General features: G+C 38.1%; 1 protein-coding gene across 1 annotated transcript in view; it reads left to right on the top strand.

Moving 5' to 3' along the window:
• LOC131689037 (uncharacterized) overlaps positions 1-19,434 on the top strand; it is a 273,415-nt gene that overhangs the window by 35,485 nt on the left and 218,496 nt on the right. The window contains exon 2 of the mRNA XM_058973787.1: positions 10,557-11,244. Coding sequence (XP_058829770.1) covers positions 11,170-11,244 — 75 coding nt within the window. The 5' untranslated portion in view covers positions 10,557-11,169. The remainder of the gene's footprint in view (positions 1-10,556; positions 11,245-19,434) is intronic.

Raw genomic sequence — 19,434 nt, 5'->3', positions numbered from 1 at the left:
ACCCTCCTCCCGTGATACTTGTGGAGTACTCAGTAGTATATGCAGCCTCTAGCAAAAAAGAAGGTATGGGATTAACATTCCTTCCCTTTCCTTCCGCGATCTACATTCGGGCTTGGCTGGTGCTGGTATTGATAAATAAACACTAGGATTACCAGGAGTTTCACATTGAAAAATGTTTCGCTATTCCCAAGCATAATTTTCTACTGATTCCCTGTGCAACTTCAGTTAGTCCAGATCGATAACGGAGTAGCAGCCTATGACACAACTTAGAAAAAGAGAAATAGTGTATAGATAAGTGTAAGTCGTGACAATTACCACGAGCACGAAGAAAAAGAGAAAAAGAAAGAAAAAGAGAAAAAAGAAAAATGAGAGTAAAATAGGGTGGAAGGGTGAGAAATGTGAATTAGATTAGAAATCTATTATTTCACTAATATGTGGATTATTTTGTACCGTGTGTGTATGTACCACCCATACTTCTCACGACTGAACGCAATGCTTAATCTAACGGGTAAATGCAACAACTCTGGACAAATTTTCACTTTGCAGTTACTTACACATTGTTTTGTATTTGAAGTGAACTTGTATATCAATTTTTGAGAAACAATTAATTTATTATCGAGTTAATTCACCAAATGTTTTCGGAATTGAATTCCTTGAATCACGTAGATGTGTTTTCATAGCCCGATATTCAAAATCTGTTTAGTTTTACCCCTGAAACACCAGTGAACCAAATATCTTTATGTAACAATCTCTATTTTAGTTACTGAAAATTTATGAGTGAAGTTTTTTTTAATCTTTAATATTTACGCCGTTTATGAACGGATTTGGAGAACTATGGCTTGTTTGTAAGGCTATTTTAGAGGGCTATCAGTGAAGTAACACATATTTCAATTCTCACAGTGCGGATAAAACATAGAAATAATTATTTATTGTTGATTTTGGCCAATGTTGGTTGAATAAATTTAATGGCAAATATTAATTTGTGTGAGCAGTACATCATTCCTGATGTGATGAAACTGGACAGAGTCGACATCCAACTTCGGGAAAGTCACATATTCTCTTCCAATAATCATTTCACATTGCCGAATCTTGCTACTCTTCAAATTAATGGAAATGATGATTCTAAGTACGCATATCGCCTTGAGGATTGTTAATGTTCTATCCTCGCCGTAAGAATAGAAATGGTGGCTCTTTGAAACATTTTTCCCTTTTAGTATTTTTATTCAGGTAGCTTTTTGGAATGGAATTCAATACACATTTTGCATACTAGATTATAATGGTCGGCTAGGAAAGACGTTGAAAATGGACAAATAATAATCCTACTAATATTTTATAGACATCACCGTTAAGTAGTATGCCTGACTGCAGCTCACTCTAGCGAGTATAAGTTTAATCCCCGTTTAGTCCATTGGGATTTTCCAAGATCACAAATTCAGCCCTTCCTTCGTAAGGAAAGTGGTTCGATTGACTGTAAACTGGGGTTTTGAATTTAACATATATAAACTACATTCTAAAATTTAAATCATTTTATTTCAGGGTGCCAAGATTTTTATATAGTCAAAGAATGCTTAGCGACAAAAAGAATGGGGTTTACTGTTTTATGATGTTTAACTTCATTTTAATCACTTTTGCGATTTTACGTAGGTTCGGTTTCACGTCAATTCAAATTTTCTTGGTAAAGCATTCTGAAATGTTTTAAGGTTAACCTCGAAAAACACTATCAGCACCAGTATCAGCAGCCATAATAGTGTCAGGTCATAGAAAAGCAGTATTCAAAATAATTTTGTAGATTTGTCCGTTGACAGTCCCAGATATAATGAGGACCTGAATCATTTTACCAGATCCGCAAAACGCTTACCAAACTCAAATCTGTTGTCCATCGTTTTCTGTTTGTTGCGACGGTTCAGTCCCTTTCGGACATCAGTGTAGTCCAAACATATGCTTGTTCCTGCTCAAAAAAATTCTTGAATCGAAATGTTTGGGCGATGCTTAAATAGGTCTTGGCCTACTGTGACATTTATTGCTGCTAGAATCATTCCACATGGTTATCTGATGATCTTTGAGTGTATTTATCGGCAAGAAAAACACAACATGAGAATCAAGAGTGATTCCCAACTACTTTGCTATTGATCCATCGACAAGAGACGTTTGAATTTATTGGTGAAACAATACCAATGTAAACTTTGAACTGCAGACGACTGTTAGTTCACGTTTTCGCCATGTTTTCCTTTCTGTTGGGTAATTCCACTGCGACCAGTGTTTTGATCTATTATGGCAGGCCCCTTTTTATTATATTCCCCATACGGGTGTTGTATCACTATTAATCTGAGTGATTCCAACTTGCTGACTATAAGGCATGGGTGCAGTCGTCCATACATACCCTTATCGAATAATTTGCTCCTTTTGTGGAAAAGTGCTACACAGTTACACAACAAATGTTCTGAGTTCTCCCTATCTAGGTTGCAGAAGCGACAGGTATCGTCTTCTATTTTTCCTAGCTGCTTGCAGGCACGTAGCCAGAGGGGGGGCTAGGGGGCTAAAGCCCCTCCCGAAATTTTTCAAAAATAAATTTAAAAAAACCGGCGACTTTTAACAAAATTTGTTGCTCATTTGATTTGAACAAAACATTGAGAAAAATTTGAAGAAGGCTATTCCTAACCACCAAAGGCATTGGTCACGAAATTAAGTGTGCTTTATGCTTTTGCTCGAGCCAGTGCGAAGCGAACGACAAAAATAGTAACTTTTATATTGTGTGCCTTGTCCGAAGAATAATAGAAACTGTTACTATAATTGTCGAAATCAGTGAGTAGCAGAAGCAAGAAGTGGTGCTCCAGCCAAATATGGTAATTATAAAACTATTGATGTTTCGCATAGGACCGAGCATTCATAATGTGAAACATTTCCTGAAGGTGTAAATGGTGGTTAGACTTTCGGAAGCCGCCTTTATCGAGTTCTACCATGTCAGGCATTTAGCGCTCAACAAATTAGCCCAGACGAAACCATTCATTTCGCACAACTTGAAACACATGGTTGTGTGTGACAATGCTATAATTAAGATCCTTCAGTATATGGACGATGAGAAAATCAATGTTCCGCTACAAGATCGGATACCGCTTACTCGCAGATTAATGTCACATTTGGAGAAATGGAATTCGGAAGGGCAATTATTGAGGGCGAGAAGCAAGGAAGAAATCAGATATTCGCGAACATAAAGGCAGCAACTACGATAATGACACGGAAATGTACAATAGCGAAATAGAAATAGCAAGACATAGTTGGTGAGGAAAAAAATATTTCCTCGCCTCGTAAAGAGGTTTCTACGTGCAATGGCTAAGCGCTTGCACGAAATCTGCCGGACAACCATTTAAACTCGTTATATTATTTTTATTGTTTACATAATGGAATATATAAAAGACCCACGACCCCGTTTGTTATTTTTACATGATAAGTTTTTGAATTGCACACAATTTTGAATTTCTGTATTAGGTCAGTGCACACTGTGCACTCTGCACTGTGCTACACAAAAAGTATTTCAATTTGTTTGAGAACGATTCAGCCGAGAAGACAGTTTTTGTTTCGCGTTATTTTAACGCAATACCATTTTTATTGACGCTTCATTTCATTTTTACGAGGAATTCGTTCCGTACTAATACACTGTTAATCCGTAAATCCGTGATATCTGCAACAAACTTGTTAAAGAAAATTCTTTTGAAAGTGGACGGGTCAAAAAGTTGAAAAACAATAGGCTGTGACGAAGAGTGACTAAAATGTTGGGACTGATTGAATCCATAAGCTAATAAGTTAGGATAAGTGTTTCGATTTCATGTCTTCAGTATGTGACAGTCTTCCGTTCTGTTTGTGCTCGTCATGGAATAAAATGAGAGAGATAATCTTAAATGAGAGAGATATGACAGGAAAAAAATCAACCAATCGAAATCAACTCAAGATCACTCTTCTTTATTTTCTATACACTCAACACGAGTGCTTTCGGAATTGCGCTTTGATCTTATAAATTCGTTATCCGTACTACTTTGATGCGTTGGGTGCAACAACTTTAATTGAAACTTTTTCCCAAATATAAACAAATCTGTAATCAGACAAACATTACAACTTTCTTCAAGATGGCATACATCTCTTCCAATCTTGATATTTTGGTGGTGTCATCAATGTTATATTTACCAAATTTTACGTAAATTAGTAGCATTCACTAATCAGTGCTAAGTAATTTTCTTTCGATTAGTGAATAAGTTTTGAGCAGTTTCGCTCAGTAGATTAAATTCTGGGTAGTTTCCATTAGTAGATTAAATCATTTATTATTTTACATTGTCCAAAAACCCATGAATTCCGAAATAAAACCTTCAAATGTTCAAATATAATATTTACTTAAGCTTGGTAATCTTCTCAAATTTCAACGGTTTTGCAAGATTGCTGAAAGTCAATAGAGCTAAGGTTCTTATTCTTGCTTTGTAGTGAAATCAGTAGTTTTTTTCACTCACTTTACATTTTGACTTTTACTATAGTTTCAGGGATCTAGGAAAATCAGTCTACGATATTTTTAATTCGAATGTTCAATGATATAAAAATATCTAAAAAGAATCTACTTAAATAGATAAATAGATAGTTATTTTCAGTTGCCTGATAATTTTGTCGAAGATAGGCTTTAACCCATTCTCCACGAGAGTCAAATAAAAAACATGTGTTTTTCTCAGGATTGTTATGATTACGAATGTCGTATCATTTAAATTGAAAATTTCATAAAGTTGAGTTAACGCAAACTTCGGATGAAGTCACAGAACAAGTAATAGTAGCAAGACACCTGATCATGAAAATAGGAGTTGAACCTATTTTCCGCATCTACAAATCACCTGCCTTATCAGAACATTTGAAGCAAATTTCGGCATTCACTTTTTTCGGACATTCTTTGCAACGGTAAACTTGGATTTCACACTGATATATTCCTATCCATGGGGACAACCTTGACGATGGTTTCGTTCTCCTGGTTAGCAAATGCGTGTAAAGTTTCGTGAGACGGGTTTTTGCATATTTTTCTACTCATTCCAATTTAGCGTCTTCTACAAATTGTAAACGTGTAGTCTAGAGTGCGTAGCATTTTCAAGCAGCCCTAAATACTTCGAACTCTTGAATATTCATTTTTGTAACTAGAGAAAATTCTAACTTGTAAATTAATAATAATCAAATTTAATTCGTCGATGCACTATAGCCTTTCTTGTAACAGACAACATATTTTTAGGGTGTTTAGTGTCTGTGTCTTAGTTTTGGAATTGTTTTCACTAAGAACTTTTCATAATTACGTTCAGTTTCCAGTGACTATCTCAAGTCATCAGAATTGATACATTTATGCAATAATTTTTAAGCCCCTCCCGAAACAAAATCCTGGCTACGGGCCTGGCTGCTTGAAGTAATATTTACTCGGGCAGTGCCCTGATACTAAACCACTGAAAGTACTTAAATCCTTTTTAGACAGTTACTAATACTCAAATGTATCTTTTTTCGAACGTAACTGTTAGTATGCATTTATATCCATCATCAGTGTGGGACCCCCAAAAATCCTGCGCGCCTTGGCCCAGGCCCAGTGTGTCCATGCGTAAAGACGGTAATCTCTCTTGTTCTCTTTTTTTAGGTCCAGTGGACTGCGCTCAAGGCTTGAGATATTTATTATCACTGTTTGCCCCATTTCGGTGAGAGGGAGAGGTGACGATCTGCTTATAGGAGACATTGGGGGTCGATGGGTCAATTAGGAGGTATTGGAGGCTGCAGCGGTGACCACAAAAATTGTTGGGAACATGTGATGGCATCATCACAGTTCCTCGATGGCGGAGTGGTTAACGCACCCAACTAGAGACTGGGAGATCGCAGGTTCGATTCCTGCTTGAGGACATATCTTTGCTCAGTGTTTCCAATAAAGGTTAGTTTTCACCGTTTCTTCATTCTCACTGTTCCGGTCATTCTTTCTCTGTCTGTTTTCCAGTGGAAACGTTCATAAAAGAATCTTTAAGAAAGGAAAAAACAAAGACTCACGTCCAAACAAGGAATATATACTATTCGGGTGCGCGACGTTTGGCATAAATACGTTAGGCATAAGTACTTTCGACATACATACGTAAGGCATAAGTACGTTAGGCATAATGGACGTTAGGCATGTTGGGCATAATGGACGATAGGCATAATTCACAAAAATATAAAAATAATCGCAAGGCTTTCGTTAGAGATTTCGTTTGTTTTTTTTTTGGTTACGAAAAAATGACGCATTGCTATACCATACCTTCGAATAACTCTAGCGAGACTCCAAAATGAAAAATACCATGCGAGATATCTAACCCTTTCAAGTGTAGAGCTTTTTTTCTATTTTTCTGTAAACGAGATGAAGAAAACATCCCTTCAGTTTTGATACAAGCAAATTCTTAGCCTTTTAGATGCTGCATCCAAATATCTAAAAAAGCAAAATAATGAACAGACTGTTGTAATGGCATTTAATTGGCAAGGGAAGGTGAAGTATATTTTTCAATATTAAGAGCCATAGTACTCAAGGGAGAGCAGGAAATTGAAGATCGGTTCCGACAGAATGAAATACAAAGTTACTTTACGCTCGTCCGGGCATACCGTAGACTCAGGTGATTCGCATTTCTAATGCCAGAAGATCCTGACTCCTGCGGTAGCAGACTAAGGGTTAAGTCGCCGGGAAACTCTAAGCTTGCTCATATGACCCTTTCCACGCTTTTTTAAACTTTCTTCCTTCAACTCTTTGCTCTATCTTGAGTACTAAGGCTCTTAATATTGAAAAAATATACTTCACCTTCCAGTCCCTCGCTAATTAAATACCGTTACAACATTTAACAAATTGACTCAATAATTTGTTAACAAAAAATGGGAAAAAATAATGAATAGACAATAAATTTTGGATCCAATGGAAACTAGCAGTGTTATGTACAGGATCCACATTAGGCTACGGATTCTACGTTTGTGACGATACCTTTTTCGTTTCGGTAACTAGTCACAGTACAGGAATAAACTCTCTCTCACATCAAAGAGTTTCCGTAGTTCTATTTGTGATGGCCTCGAGAAAACAGTCACTGTGCTTAAGAATATGGGAGATAATCAATATTCAATATATTCGTATATTCGTTGAATGAATTAGTAAATTGCATAATTCTTTCTTTCATGAGCTGTTCTTCTAGGTGATCTATTTTCTTCTTGGACAATTACACTATGCATGCAAGAACAACTTATCTAAGTTAATCATTACATGCCCAATTTTTTTCTAGCGTTCACAGGGTTCAAGAAACTAGAAAAGGTCGCTTTGAAAGATGTTTCTCTCGCAGTGCTGGAAGCTGCTCAATATTTACCTTCCGGTGCTAAGCACAATTCTCCTAGAAAATTTTCAATATTCTATATGCTAAGAAAAGATCGTCGAAGATACGCTGTAGCAGTTTTCAATAATAATGGAAAATAATTTTATCAACGCTAACTGTCAATATCTCTGGTGGTACTGCTCCAGCAGAGTTATATCAGACTAATAGCAATAACTTCAGTTCTAAGTTCCAATAGTCCCAGTTACTGGTCGTCCTTGTTTTTGTGAGTAAATTCTGCCTAAATCAAAAGTTTTAGAAGCTTAAAAATGTTTTTGTTTACAAACAACATGGAGGGTTGATGTATTTTATTCATACAAAATATACTGATTTTAAACAAGAGTATTTAGCCTATTTTAGTGATGTGCAATTTGTTTATTCGTTCAATCGATGTTCATTCGTTCTGCATCTTTTATTTGAGTGAAGATTTCTTGAGGTATATACAATAGAATAAAATGTTGATCTAGTTTTGTCAGCTTCCAAAGAAATTCAATTTTTTATAACATTTGCGCTCTTACCACCCGAGGCTGTCAACACCAAAAAGTTATTTCCTTAAAGGAGACTTCAATATGATAATTTATTCCTATCGTCCATTATGCCAATCCACCATTATGCCTAACGTCCATTATGCCTAACGTATATTATACCTAACGTCCATTATGCCAAACGTCTTTATGCCTAACGTCCATTATGCCTAACGTACGAATGCCTAACGTCCGTATGCCTAACGTATTTATGCCTAAGGGGGTACACCCATAATATTCCATCAACGCCTGCATTTGTCATTAGCTTCTGCCGATAGGCATTGAGGCCAGACATCAACATGCCCCTCCATAGCTCTTTCACTGCCAACTGTCTGGTGGTGACTGAGTTAGGAAATGGGGCAAACAGTGATAATAAATATCTCAAGCCTTGAGCGCAGTCCACTGGACCTAAAAATAGATAACGAGAGAGATTTGGCCCGATCGATGAGAGGGAGAGGTGACGATCTGCTTATAGGAGACATTGGGGGTCTCACTGTTCCGGTCATTCTTTCTCTGTCTGTTTTCCAGTGGACAAGTTCATAAAAGAATCCTTAAGAAAGGAAAAAACAATGACTCACGTCCAAACAAGGAATATATAAAAACTTTTCACCGCCGATGTTGAAATAAAAAGTTCACCAATATAAAATATCGCTATAGAAAAAAATTATCAGTGAACTTTTAGAGAGCTGATGTTTGCGAACATTGTTCGATTCAAGCAAATATCGGAAGGAGAATAAGTTCGCTTGCGAATGTTTATATCGGTGATAATAGAAAAAAAATTCGCCTTTTGAAAACATCTTTCAAGATCTTTGAACAAAGGATTTTACACTGCATGTTTTATCTTTAAATATGCAAAGAACGAGAGCAGAACGTTTTTCTTTTGAACAACGGACTTTCTAACCATTCCTACTTTCAGTCGCAATCAGCTACCTATGCACGATAAGAGCTCGTGCACTCATACCACTGAACCGAGGTTATTTTCGTTCATGGTGTAGTGTGGTTTTTGCGTGGAATTTTTTCAATGTTCGGTTCTTGCGAGGTAAAGAAGAAGATACCTTTCAATGTGTTCGGTCAGCTAAGAATACTGCTGATTGTTTTTATATTGCTGCAGCTGAAGTAAAGACGGTTTTGTTTGGTGAAATTCCTATCAAAACGTCAAGCTCATTTGAATTCTTATTGCCAGAATTCTCTAAATAAACTATTAAATAGTTTGTTTTTCTTAAAAGTCAAACATCAACACAAACCAACACTAATACAGCTGGATGAATTTATATACAGTCATATTTTCAATGTGATGTGCCAAGATCATTGATAGCGTTTTTCGCTTCCGAATCAGGGATGCCATTATGCCATATTTATCTGGCACAGCTAGAGGTTTTGGCAGCTTCCAGACAAACAGACAAATCTCTTATTCTGCCAGATTTTGAAGTTTTAGATGCTGCTACATATACATTTTGGATATTTAGGTAATAATGTTCCAAATTTTACAAAGATCCATTGTTCGCCATTCTATGAAAACTAAAATGTATGCAAAATTTCGATGACTTTGAGAGCACTGTTAAGTGCCAGATTTCGCCAGACATTTTTAGTTGAATTGCCAGATTTTCTTTGAAAAATAGTGGCAACCCTGTTCCGAATGTTTCTTTTGTTATGTTGCTTTGGGCGAACATTCTTTTAAAAGTTTCACTGATGCAGAAGTTCGCGTGCGAACTTCAATGCTTAAGAACCATTGAATATTTGTGTCAAGAATGATAAACTCGGATGCGATATTTTGCTTCACAGATTTTTATTTAGAAATGTTCTGGAAAAGATTGTTTCGTGAATGAACTTTCATTGATAATGATTTTCTCAACACTGATTCTACATCTCTCCAGTTATGTCCCAGATATTACCCACTCATCTTTTTTGCTTTTGAACTTCTATTGTGTTACAAAAGATAAATTTAATTCCACATCAACTTTTGAATAGGGCTAATAAGATTTGTAAACAAACTTTTGTTTTACTGATTTCTCTTGATTTGTTATAATTTCATCCCAGAAAGCATTTGCAATGCAATGGAAGTGGAAAAATAAGCGAAATAAGTTCGTATACAAAAATCTCTTTAGCCCTTTTGAAGAAATTATATTGAATTTAAGTATAAAGCGACCATTTGAACCATGCCACCAATCCCCAACAAATAATTCTGGCTATGACACTGGGAGTAGAAATGGTTTATTTATATACAAATTTTCCCTGTCGGTTAATTGTTTTTCTCCAACAATAAACGTTAATACGGGTTACTGCAAATGTAGCTAGAATTGTTTCAGTTGTTTGGGCCAACCCTATATCTGCAAAAGTGTTTTCGGTGCAAAATCTCTTCCGAAACTTACGCCCCTTTAACTATCCTGAGGATTTTCCTCGGGCAATAAGGTGGTACCTACTTCTTTCTCACTGCCCCGTTAGGAACACACTACAAAAAAAGCTATATTGTCGATTCAAAATTCAATTCGCAACTTAATACTCGTCATGAGACCTAATTTGTCATTTAGTCAATCGATCCTGTTAAAACATTATGCACATTTATTTTAGTTTCATGGTCGTTTTTCTTAGTGTGTAAGCTGCAAATTTCCTGCAACCGGAAGTAATCACTACTAACGCAAGCATTTTTTTTGTCGTACCTTTTCAGACTTCACAGCGCAGTGGGATGCATCGAGAGGAAAAGCGGATGATGATGCAGCTCCAAGACAAGTCAATTTGAAGTCCATTACTTGATGCTTTGTTGGCGCGATGTTGAACTTAGCACGTAAACAGATCCCGAGTTGAGAAACAGTGTTTTCATCTGAAGTGATTTGTCCTAGAATCTACGTTTTAATGTTTGGATTTTCGCGGACTGAAACAGCAAAAGCGCTGCACGTAAACATGAACTTTCTCGGTGTCACGTATGCGCCAAAGTGTTTTATGCTGCATAGCATCCGCTGCGGTGCGAAATATATCAACACTCAGTGCTTAAGGGGGTGAAGGCTCTCGTACAGATGTGAGTTTTGGAGAGTGAGCTGTAACACGTGTCCAAACAAAACCAAAAAGTAGTGAGTAGTAGCAAAGTGGAACTGCATCTGCACACTTTGAGCGAGTAGATTCCGCGTGCAAAAACTCCCCGACACATAAACACAGTCAATTATATTCGCAGTTCGCGGTTCGCTCGGCGGTACCGGGTTAGGTCGGCTATTTATTTCCCGGTAGCTGCAAAGTACTTCGGTTACGAGTGGATTAGTGTTGCCTTACCGTTCAGGTGGATTAAAATGGCCATCCTTCATTCCTGTTGCTTGTGGCGGACGGTGCGCAAGGGAAGCTATGCAAGCGTTATCTACACATTTGTAAGTACCTGTGCTGTGTGTGTGTGCTGTTTGTCTCGATTTCAATACCCCGGGCAGTACGAATGTGGCCGCTAGTCAGTCGTTATTCCAGCGAATGAATAATATTCCGAACTAAGGTTTCGTTTACAGTTGTTATGGGAAAGTCGTTGTGGTGAAAACCAGTTATGAAATAAATTAAAAATCTATTTTGTTTTGATGGAAATGCCTGGTTTTTCACTGTTTAAAAACAGCGGTGCGTCTCCATCGAATTTTAATCAAATGAATCATCGAGGTTGGAAAGGTAGGTGCCAGTAGGGCGGTGCTAGTGTTTTAACTGATTCGCATTAAAAATTTTATGTATTGCTTTTCTGTTTGTACAGAAACATTTGTTTTCCATGAAAACTGATAACTGATAATTTTCCACTAGTTGAGTTATAAACAGAGGTTAAAATATTCGCTCATTCTCACGACAAGCAGTTTATCGCATCTTAGTAGGCACGGACCCAACTTTTCACCTTTCAAGAAATTGCGAGAATTTGCTGACAATGCAGTATGGAAGCGTGATAATTTCGTAGCCTCGAACCTCGTGATAAATTAAGTTCAAGAAAAACCATTAATATATTACATTATAGAATTTATTTCTCCACATTATTGCAGTATTTTCATTCTAAGGATCTGTATCTACTCATTTTTGTGATTTTTTGCGAAACCATTAGTTATTCGGCAGTTTTACATTAGGCGCGAAAATATCATCTCATATTATACCGCGAAAAGATAAGATCCAATGCTGTCTTGTCGTAAAAATTTGGAGAGCAAACAATGTTACATCGTATGCTAGCTTTTTTGTTGCTGGTCGAAGTAGGTGAAATATCGCCTTATTCTGTTCACGAATGCGAAAATTGTAAACTCTGGTTATAAACCATTAGACCTGTTAGGGTCGGGTAAAGCGTAGTTGGTAAGTCGATAGCATTGTACACTGCCCAGCTGGGTTCAATTCAGAACTCCACACATAGGGTTAGAAAATTGTCTGACCTGAAAAAGAGGCGGTTACAATCAAAACCAAAATAAAAAATAAGCCTGTTACACGCCAAGGTTGCACATCTTCAACACACCGTATGACTACTCATTAAGCATTTCGTTATTACATCGAATTTGGAGCTGTGGTAGTCAAATGTATACACAATAGAGCAAACTGGTCCAGCGCAATCTTTTGTTCAATTTTAACCACCAGCTGCTTCCCAGCAGTGGCGATACAGCGAAAAACATTGTTTTTCTTGAAAATATAATACACACAATTTATTTATTTATAACTAGATAGTTTTTTTTAAGGAGGGTAAAATTTACATTTGTGATTTTTTCTCAAAAAGGCATAAAATCTGTTTATTTTTAGAACATATAAGTGCAGGTCCGTCTTAAGGCCATTCGGGCCCCTGGGCACAATGGTGTGCCTAATTGGAACCAACTAAGCCTATAATTAAGTTTATATGGGAAAAATTATCAAAAGCATCAGGACTAGAACCGACAAACATCCACTCGTTAAAACATCTATTGACACCCTAGGCCATAACGACACATGACGAGTAGTTGCTCGAATGAGTTATATAAACTTCTTATCATAGCAGCAGCGATCACAAGTGGGACAGCACCGAGACGTTGGTATGTGTTATTCGAGTTATATCTGCACTGTGTAGCCACAAGCAGGCATTGTAATTCTCTCTCACTCACGCGAGAAGAAGCTTATCCGATGTCCACCTTTTCCGAGATAAGATGTGTCTCAAAATTCTCCGTCTCCACGAAAAACGTGAGAATAATTTTCCGGATAAAATTTGATTTTTTCCTTCTTAGCGGAGAAGGTGATAATATTTTAATTTCGTGGAAATCAATAAAAGCCTCAAAATATACATTTAATTTCAAAGAAAAAAAAAGATAGACTTGTTTTGGAATAGCGACAGCAAGGCAGCGAGCGCAAAAAAGATACCGTGTTAAACTCATTCACTCATTCTCCGGCGGTTTTAATTATCCAGAGAAATAACACGTTGTATTTATCCGGAGAGGTTGTGTGAGTGCCAATAGCTCTTCGTGTGAAAATGTGAGTTTTTATTGCCACAGTAGCAAATTATCCGGACGCATTTACTCAGATGAGCGATAAATGCAGCTTCGGAGTACGATATTGTATGGCACACGTGTGAGGTTGGTTGAACACTAACGAATCATTTGGGAGCTTTTCGGTCACAGTTTGAGAGCGAAACAAAAAACCAAGAGGGTGACATGACGTTATATTACCGTAGTCAAGAAATTGGTTCTAAATACGATCGAGCACTTTTGTTTGCATCAAATCAAAGAAAGTGTGCATTGTTTTCTTTTGGGTACTGCAACTGCTGTTTGTTGATGACATTTCAAACGATTTTGAAGTTGTCAAACTGTCCCCCATCTATCGGAGGAAAATCGATGTTGCCAATTGTCAAACTCTGTATGTTGAGATAGAGACGTCAGTTGCCTGCAAAAAATAGATGAATTTACGCTCCCACATATTCGTTTTGGGTGTACGTTTTCCACATGTTAAAACTGCATGTGTTGACATCGATGCATTCTATGTCAATGGTCGATATTTTAGAGAATTATCAGTAAAGTATCACAAATTTTTCTACCGAATCACAGCATTTTGTGCAACTTTTGCCGAGATTTGAACAGCCGAACCCTCGGTAAATTTATTTTTCGCTGAGATCTCAGTAATAACTCTAATAATACAATTGTTGGCTGAGACTCAGGAAATATTTCGCTGAAGATCAGCAAAACAAATGACACTTATATCAGTATAAACATTTACTGATTACTCGGCTGTGCGGGAAATTGCTGAGTACAACTAAGCGTGTACAATGCTGACTAAATATAGAAACAATTATTTGTTGTTGATTTTGACCGTTGTTCGCTTGTATTACCATCATAGGGTTATACCACTGTAGAGCACGAAAAATAAGCATATATAATATTTTTTCTCGACTCAATAAAGAGAAGAATCGGGATCTTATTAAATGGGATTTATAACATAAATTACAAAAAATATTTGTTCGAGTAATTTCAGCACAAGATGGCGGCATTTTCTCCAATGCGCGTTTTTTGGAAGGGGTCCACGGCCTAAAATCTATCTCCCGTAATTTTTGACCTAGGTCCAAATATTAAAGTTTCTCAGATTCCCTATGTCAATAGCAATAGCGACGTATGTTGGATTCTTTCTATATTTTGATTTTTCGCGAAATGACGCATTTTTGAGTGAAAAAACGTCGAAAATGTTATAAAAATTGACACAAACTTGTAATGAAAAAAACTAAGCAATAAAATAATCAAATAAATAATAAATAAAGAAGAAATAAATTTCGAAAATTCTGTGAAATTTTCAAAACGATCAAAAATCATTTGTTTGAGTTTTGAGTTTTTAAGAACTTTTCTCAAATTCCAAACTTGCCACAATCAAACAGACCGTAATTGACGAAACGACGAAATATAACAGTGTTCTGTTTAATTTTACATGAAATATATACTTTTCATGGGCAGTACTATAAAAGTCATCCTTCAACATCTTAAACAAACGCCATATGTTGAGTAAACTTATGCGACTCGCAAAATTCAATGACATGTAAAACTAAAATCAAACGTGAAACTATGTCATTTTTGATGCTCGTATATGTCAGGGTCAGGAGACGTAAATTTACACGATTTTTTCTAGGTGTGTAAAGAATATTCTATCTGCCAACGATGTCATGTACAATATTCCTTATGTGATGAAACTGAACAGAGTCGACATCCATCTTCGGAAAAGACAGATATTATCTTCCAATGAGCATTCTGCTACTCCGAATATTGCATCCACGTTGTAGTAATATAAATAGCTGCTCTTTGTAATTATTTCTTTTTTTGTACGATTTTTTGTTGTGCAGGTTTTTTTGCTATATAATTTAATAGACGTTTTGTACTCTCGTTTATTATTACCAACTCATAAAATCTTACATTTTAAATAATAATAATTATTATATTTCGACTCGTATTTTGTAACTAGTGAGCCTATCTGCATATCAAATTGCGTGTCCAGGTTTAATCTCAGTTACTTTCTCTTTCGATTATTACGGCGTCATCAAAAAATGTTCAATATTCTTTTAGGATATATAGAAAAACTCTGATTTCGACTAGCATATTATGCTAAGTGTTAAGGAACATAACGGCCGAGTTATTAGCGAAATAGTAAGTAAACAAAGAGAAACTCTCATCTGTACTTAGGACCGCTTGACATGTTTGACTAGATTTCTCCATAATCAAAACATGCTCATAAAAATTATTATTAGTGACAAAATAAAAGGGTTCGCTTTTTTGTAGTATTATGGTGACCAAGTTAACTTTTAAACACGTTTGGGAGTTTACGTAGGTTTGGCTTCGCTTAGAGTTTTCTCGATAGAGAGAAGCAAATATTTGAAGTTGACCTCTGTTAGTATATGTTCCGTACCAGTCTAAAACAGTTCGGTCATAGTAGAGTTTTCTAAATGTAACCAAGAGCTGAATAATTTTGCTACTACGCTTATTTGTCGCTACGGTTCGGTCCCTTCCGCGCTTCATACCCATGTAGTCCAAAACATATTATTACTGATTATGCTCAAAATAAATTGAAACGTGCTAAGAGGCACTGGCATATTGATGAAACAATGCCAAAATAAAAGCTATAAATGACTTTCATTTCAAATTTCGGTCATATTTTCGAATACAGGCTTCAGGATAAATTTATATCCACCTTCAGCACGTGGCCCCCAAAATCCCGGGTTCCCAGGCCCAGTGTGCCCATGCGTAAAGACAGTACTGTCAAATCCGACTCTTCGCAATTGGTTGAAAACTAACTTAGTACGTTGATTTCATGAAATTATACAATTTCAGTTGTTTTTGCGTTTCAAATAATTCTGGGGTCTTAGGAATAGAAGGGGGCGTTTTGCCCGGTGGAGCGTACCTTTTACCCTAGGTAGCTAGCTACATTAAAACAGTTAGCTTCTGTTTTTGACATAAGCAGAATGAAACAGAGCTAACCAAAACACCCAAAACTCAACGTGTACGCTTATCCTCAGCTACTCATTGCAACTAAAACGCTTTTACTCAAAAATGAGTAAAATTTATTTGATAGTTCAATATGATGTCTGATCGAAGTAGGTCATCTCCATCCGACATCGGTACTACATCATTCCGACTACTCTCACCTACTTTTACTCATTTTTGACAAGGTGCGGTTATTTTTTCAGAAACGCGTCAAATCTACTCATTTGTGAAAAAACCGTACCTTGTCAAAAATGAATAAAAGTAGGTGAGAGTAGTCGGAATGATGTAGTACCGATGTCGGATGGAGATGACCTACTTCGATCAGACATCATATTGAACTATCAAACAAGTATTACTCATTTTTGAGTAAAAGCGTTTTAGTTGCAATGAGTAGCTGAGGATAAGCGTGTGAGCTGTTTATGACAAAACGATTATTCCATCGTCACCTAATGCCGATTCTGAGATTTCCGATTGATTTATAGTTTTAACTCAGCAACAAAAACTTCGCACAAAGTGCGGGTAGTAAACAAAATCCAATAGTTTTGTACGCTTCAGCGGCATTCTTCATTCTTCCTTAAAAAACAGATGAGGGTGGAGGGTGATTTGTCTTGTTCCACTTGGACACACAATTAGACCAATCTGTGAGCAACAAGGCACATGTGAATTGGTACTCTGCCTGATGACCGGATTCTGATTGTGCCCTGTGCCATTTGTACGATTATAGTAAAACATTTTCCTCTTTGCTGTTTATAACGTCTGACTGAAAGCAACTTTAGGGAGGATTTCTGACCAAGAGTTAATGTAACGTGCATAATTCAACGCAGAAATCGTCGGCCTAATGGCACGCCGCTTGCCGGTTAATTTGTGTGCTATGCCTAATTGGGTCGGTTGTGATGAAGTTGTTTACTGGTGTACCACATTTGGGATGCACCCAGCTATGAACCAAAGTACACGCATAACTTCAATTAGACCAAACGAAGCGTTTACATTTGAATAATGTTAATTATTCTGGTTAGAATTTATCTTTCATCAAAAGCAATATACTTTGTAGATGGTTGTTAATTTATGAATTTAGACAGCATATCTTAACATGGTAATCCGACACTGGACGCGAATTAAGCTAATTAAAATTCAGTCGACCGGATATTGATGAATGCTGACAAGGAATGGAATTTTCTCTCCCATACTTCTATCGCCAATGGACGGTGCTTCTTTTTCAGTTATTATCATAAAGTACCAGTAAAACCGTTATATCATTCTGGTCTGGATAGATTTTTTAAAACATCCTTGGAGAACTTTTTGAATTTCGTCAACTTATTGACTTTATAATGTTGCAATTGCAAAACAATTAATGAAATCAATCAACAATTAGGTTGAATATACAAACCATACATTGTGCTTCAGTTTGTTTGTTTTGCAAATTTACAGCAATTAGTGGATATTCAGTTCAGCTCATTTTTGTAGTTACGCTCTTTTAAACTCAAAATAATCGAACAAAAGCCAATCCAGCATGACATATTAAAATATTTCATCGATGAAAAGCAGTTTGTCCGTTGTGTCATTCTAACTCCGCTAGCGAATGACGGATCTCAATAGTAGCATGTCTGTAATAACCTACGTACTTGGAACTATTGCGAACCAGAGCTACAGGTCCAAAGCCCTGGTAAAGGAGAATGGTTGTGATGATCTGGGTCGCGGTCACCACGTAAAGCAAAATAGGTCATAACCTCAAGTCCAAGGCGTGAAGCGACCCGTGCCGAGGGATGAGTGATCGAGGGAGTGAAAAAGATGCTCGATCGTTAACGGAGCCTGTGGGGTACCTGGGCAACCCCCACAGTAAGCGCTCCTTACCACGTTACTGCGGAACTCTGGCGTGGCGGACCTTTCTTTCTCGCGCGACTCGTGGGATCAATGAGCGACGTGAAAAATAACAAAAACCAAAAAACGGAGGTGCCGAACCCCTTTGCTAAAGTTGGTTTGATTAGGTCTCCCTCCAGTGGGGAGAGTAGTGGAGCGGCGAGTGCTGTATCCGATAGCATCAGTGACCCCCCAGCAGTGGTAGAAAATAGCCCTACCAACGCGCTGGACGGGCCACTATCCGCGATGCGAAAAGTGGTGTAGTAGCTCGATACTATAATCGAGTTCACTAACGCGAAGCAAAATATCAGCAAGGAGCTGAAACAGAGCCTGCTGGTGTAGGAACAGCAGGCTTACGCCAAGGGGGTGGAGTGTGGAGAAAAATCCGACAGAGGAACCCAGACAGTGGCCTCCAAGAGGGAGGGAAGGGAGAAGGCCGACATAGGTACCCAGACAAGGGCCTTCCCCTTCTATGGAGCAGCCAAGTCGCTCGAAGCGGCGGCTGAGTTCTCCTCGAAGGGCAAGGGCAAGCGCAAGACTACGTCGAACGCGAAGCGCCCTAGGAAGTCACCAGGCGAGGATGCAAAAACCAACACCACACGGCGTGTAACCGTCACGGCCAAACGCCGTTTGGTCGAGGTAAACCGGGGCGAAAATAACCCCGCCGGGCAGAGAGAAGGTGCCAGCAACTCGGCGCAACCGGGGCAGGGGGGCGTAAACCCTTGGACGCTGGTCACCAAGAAGAAGCCGGCACCGACACCGGATGCACCGCGGCATGCGAAGAAGGTCAAGGACAGAGGCGAGGCCTTGTGGTTAAAGACCGACAAGGACAAATACGCCGACGTCCTAAAGTCGATGAGAGCGGCCGAAAGCCTCTCGGCCCTCGGGCAAGACGTGCGCAGCGTGAGACGCATCAATACAGGAGAAATGCTTTTGGTGCTGAAGCGAGGCGCACAATCCAGTGCTGTCTATAAAGCCTTGGCCCAAGAGGTCCTGGGTGAAGGCGGTCAGGTGAGGTCGCTGGGGGCGGAAATGACTCTCCAGTGTAAGCAACTGGACGAGTTCACGACCGCAGACGATGTCGTCGCTCCTGTCAAGGTACAATGTGGCGCAGTAATTGAGCGGGCCTCTGTGCGCTTGAGAGCGGGACCCTCCGGCACGCAAGTAGCCTACCTCAGGCTACTGAAAGCGGAAGCAAAAAAGGTTACCGTGATAGGAAAACTGAAGATCGGCTGGTCAGTATGTCCAGTTAGCATACCGCAGCCGCCTTCAGTGGATAGGTGC

The sequence above is a fragment of the Topomyia yanbarensis genome, chromosome 3 (genome assembly GCF_030247195.1).
Source record: "Topomyia yanbarensis strain Yona2022 chromosome 3, ASM3024719v1, whole genome shotgun sequence".
NCBI lineage: Eukaryota > Metazoa > Arthropoda > Insecta > Diptera > Culicidae > Topomyia > Topomyia yanbarensis.
Note: the sequence above shows the minus strand (reverse complement) of the source record. Positions and strands in the feature narration are given on the sequence as shown.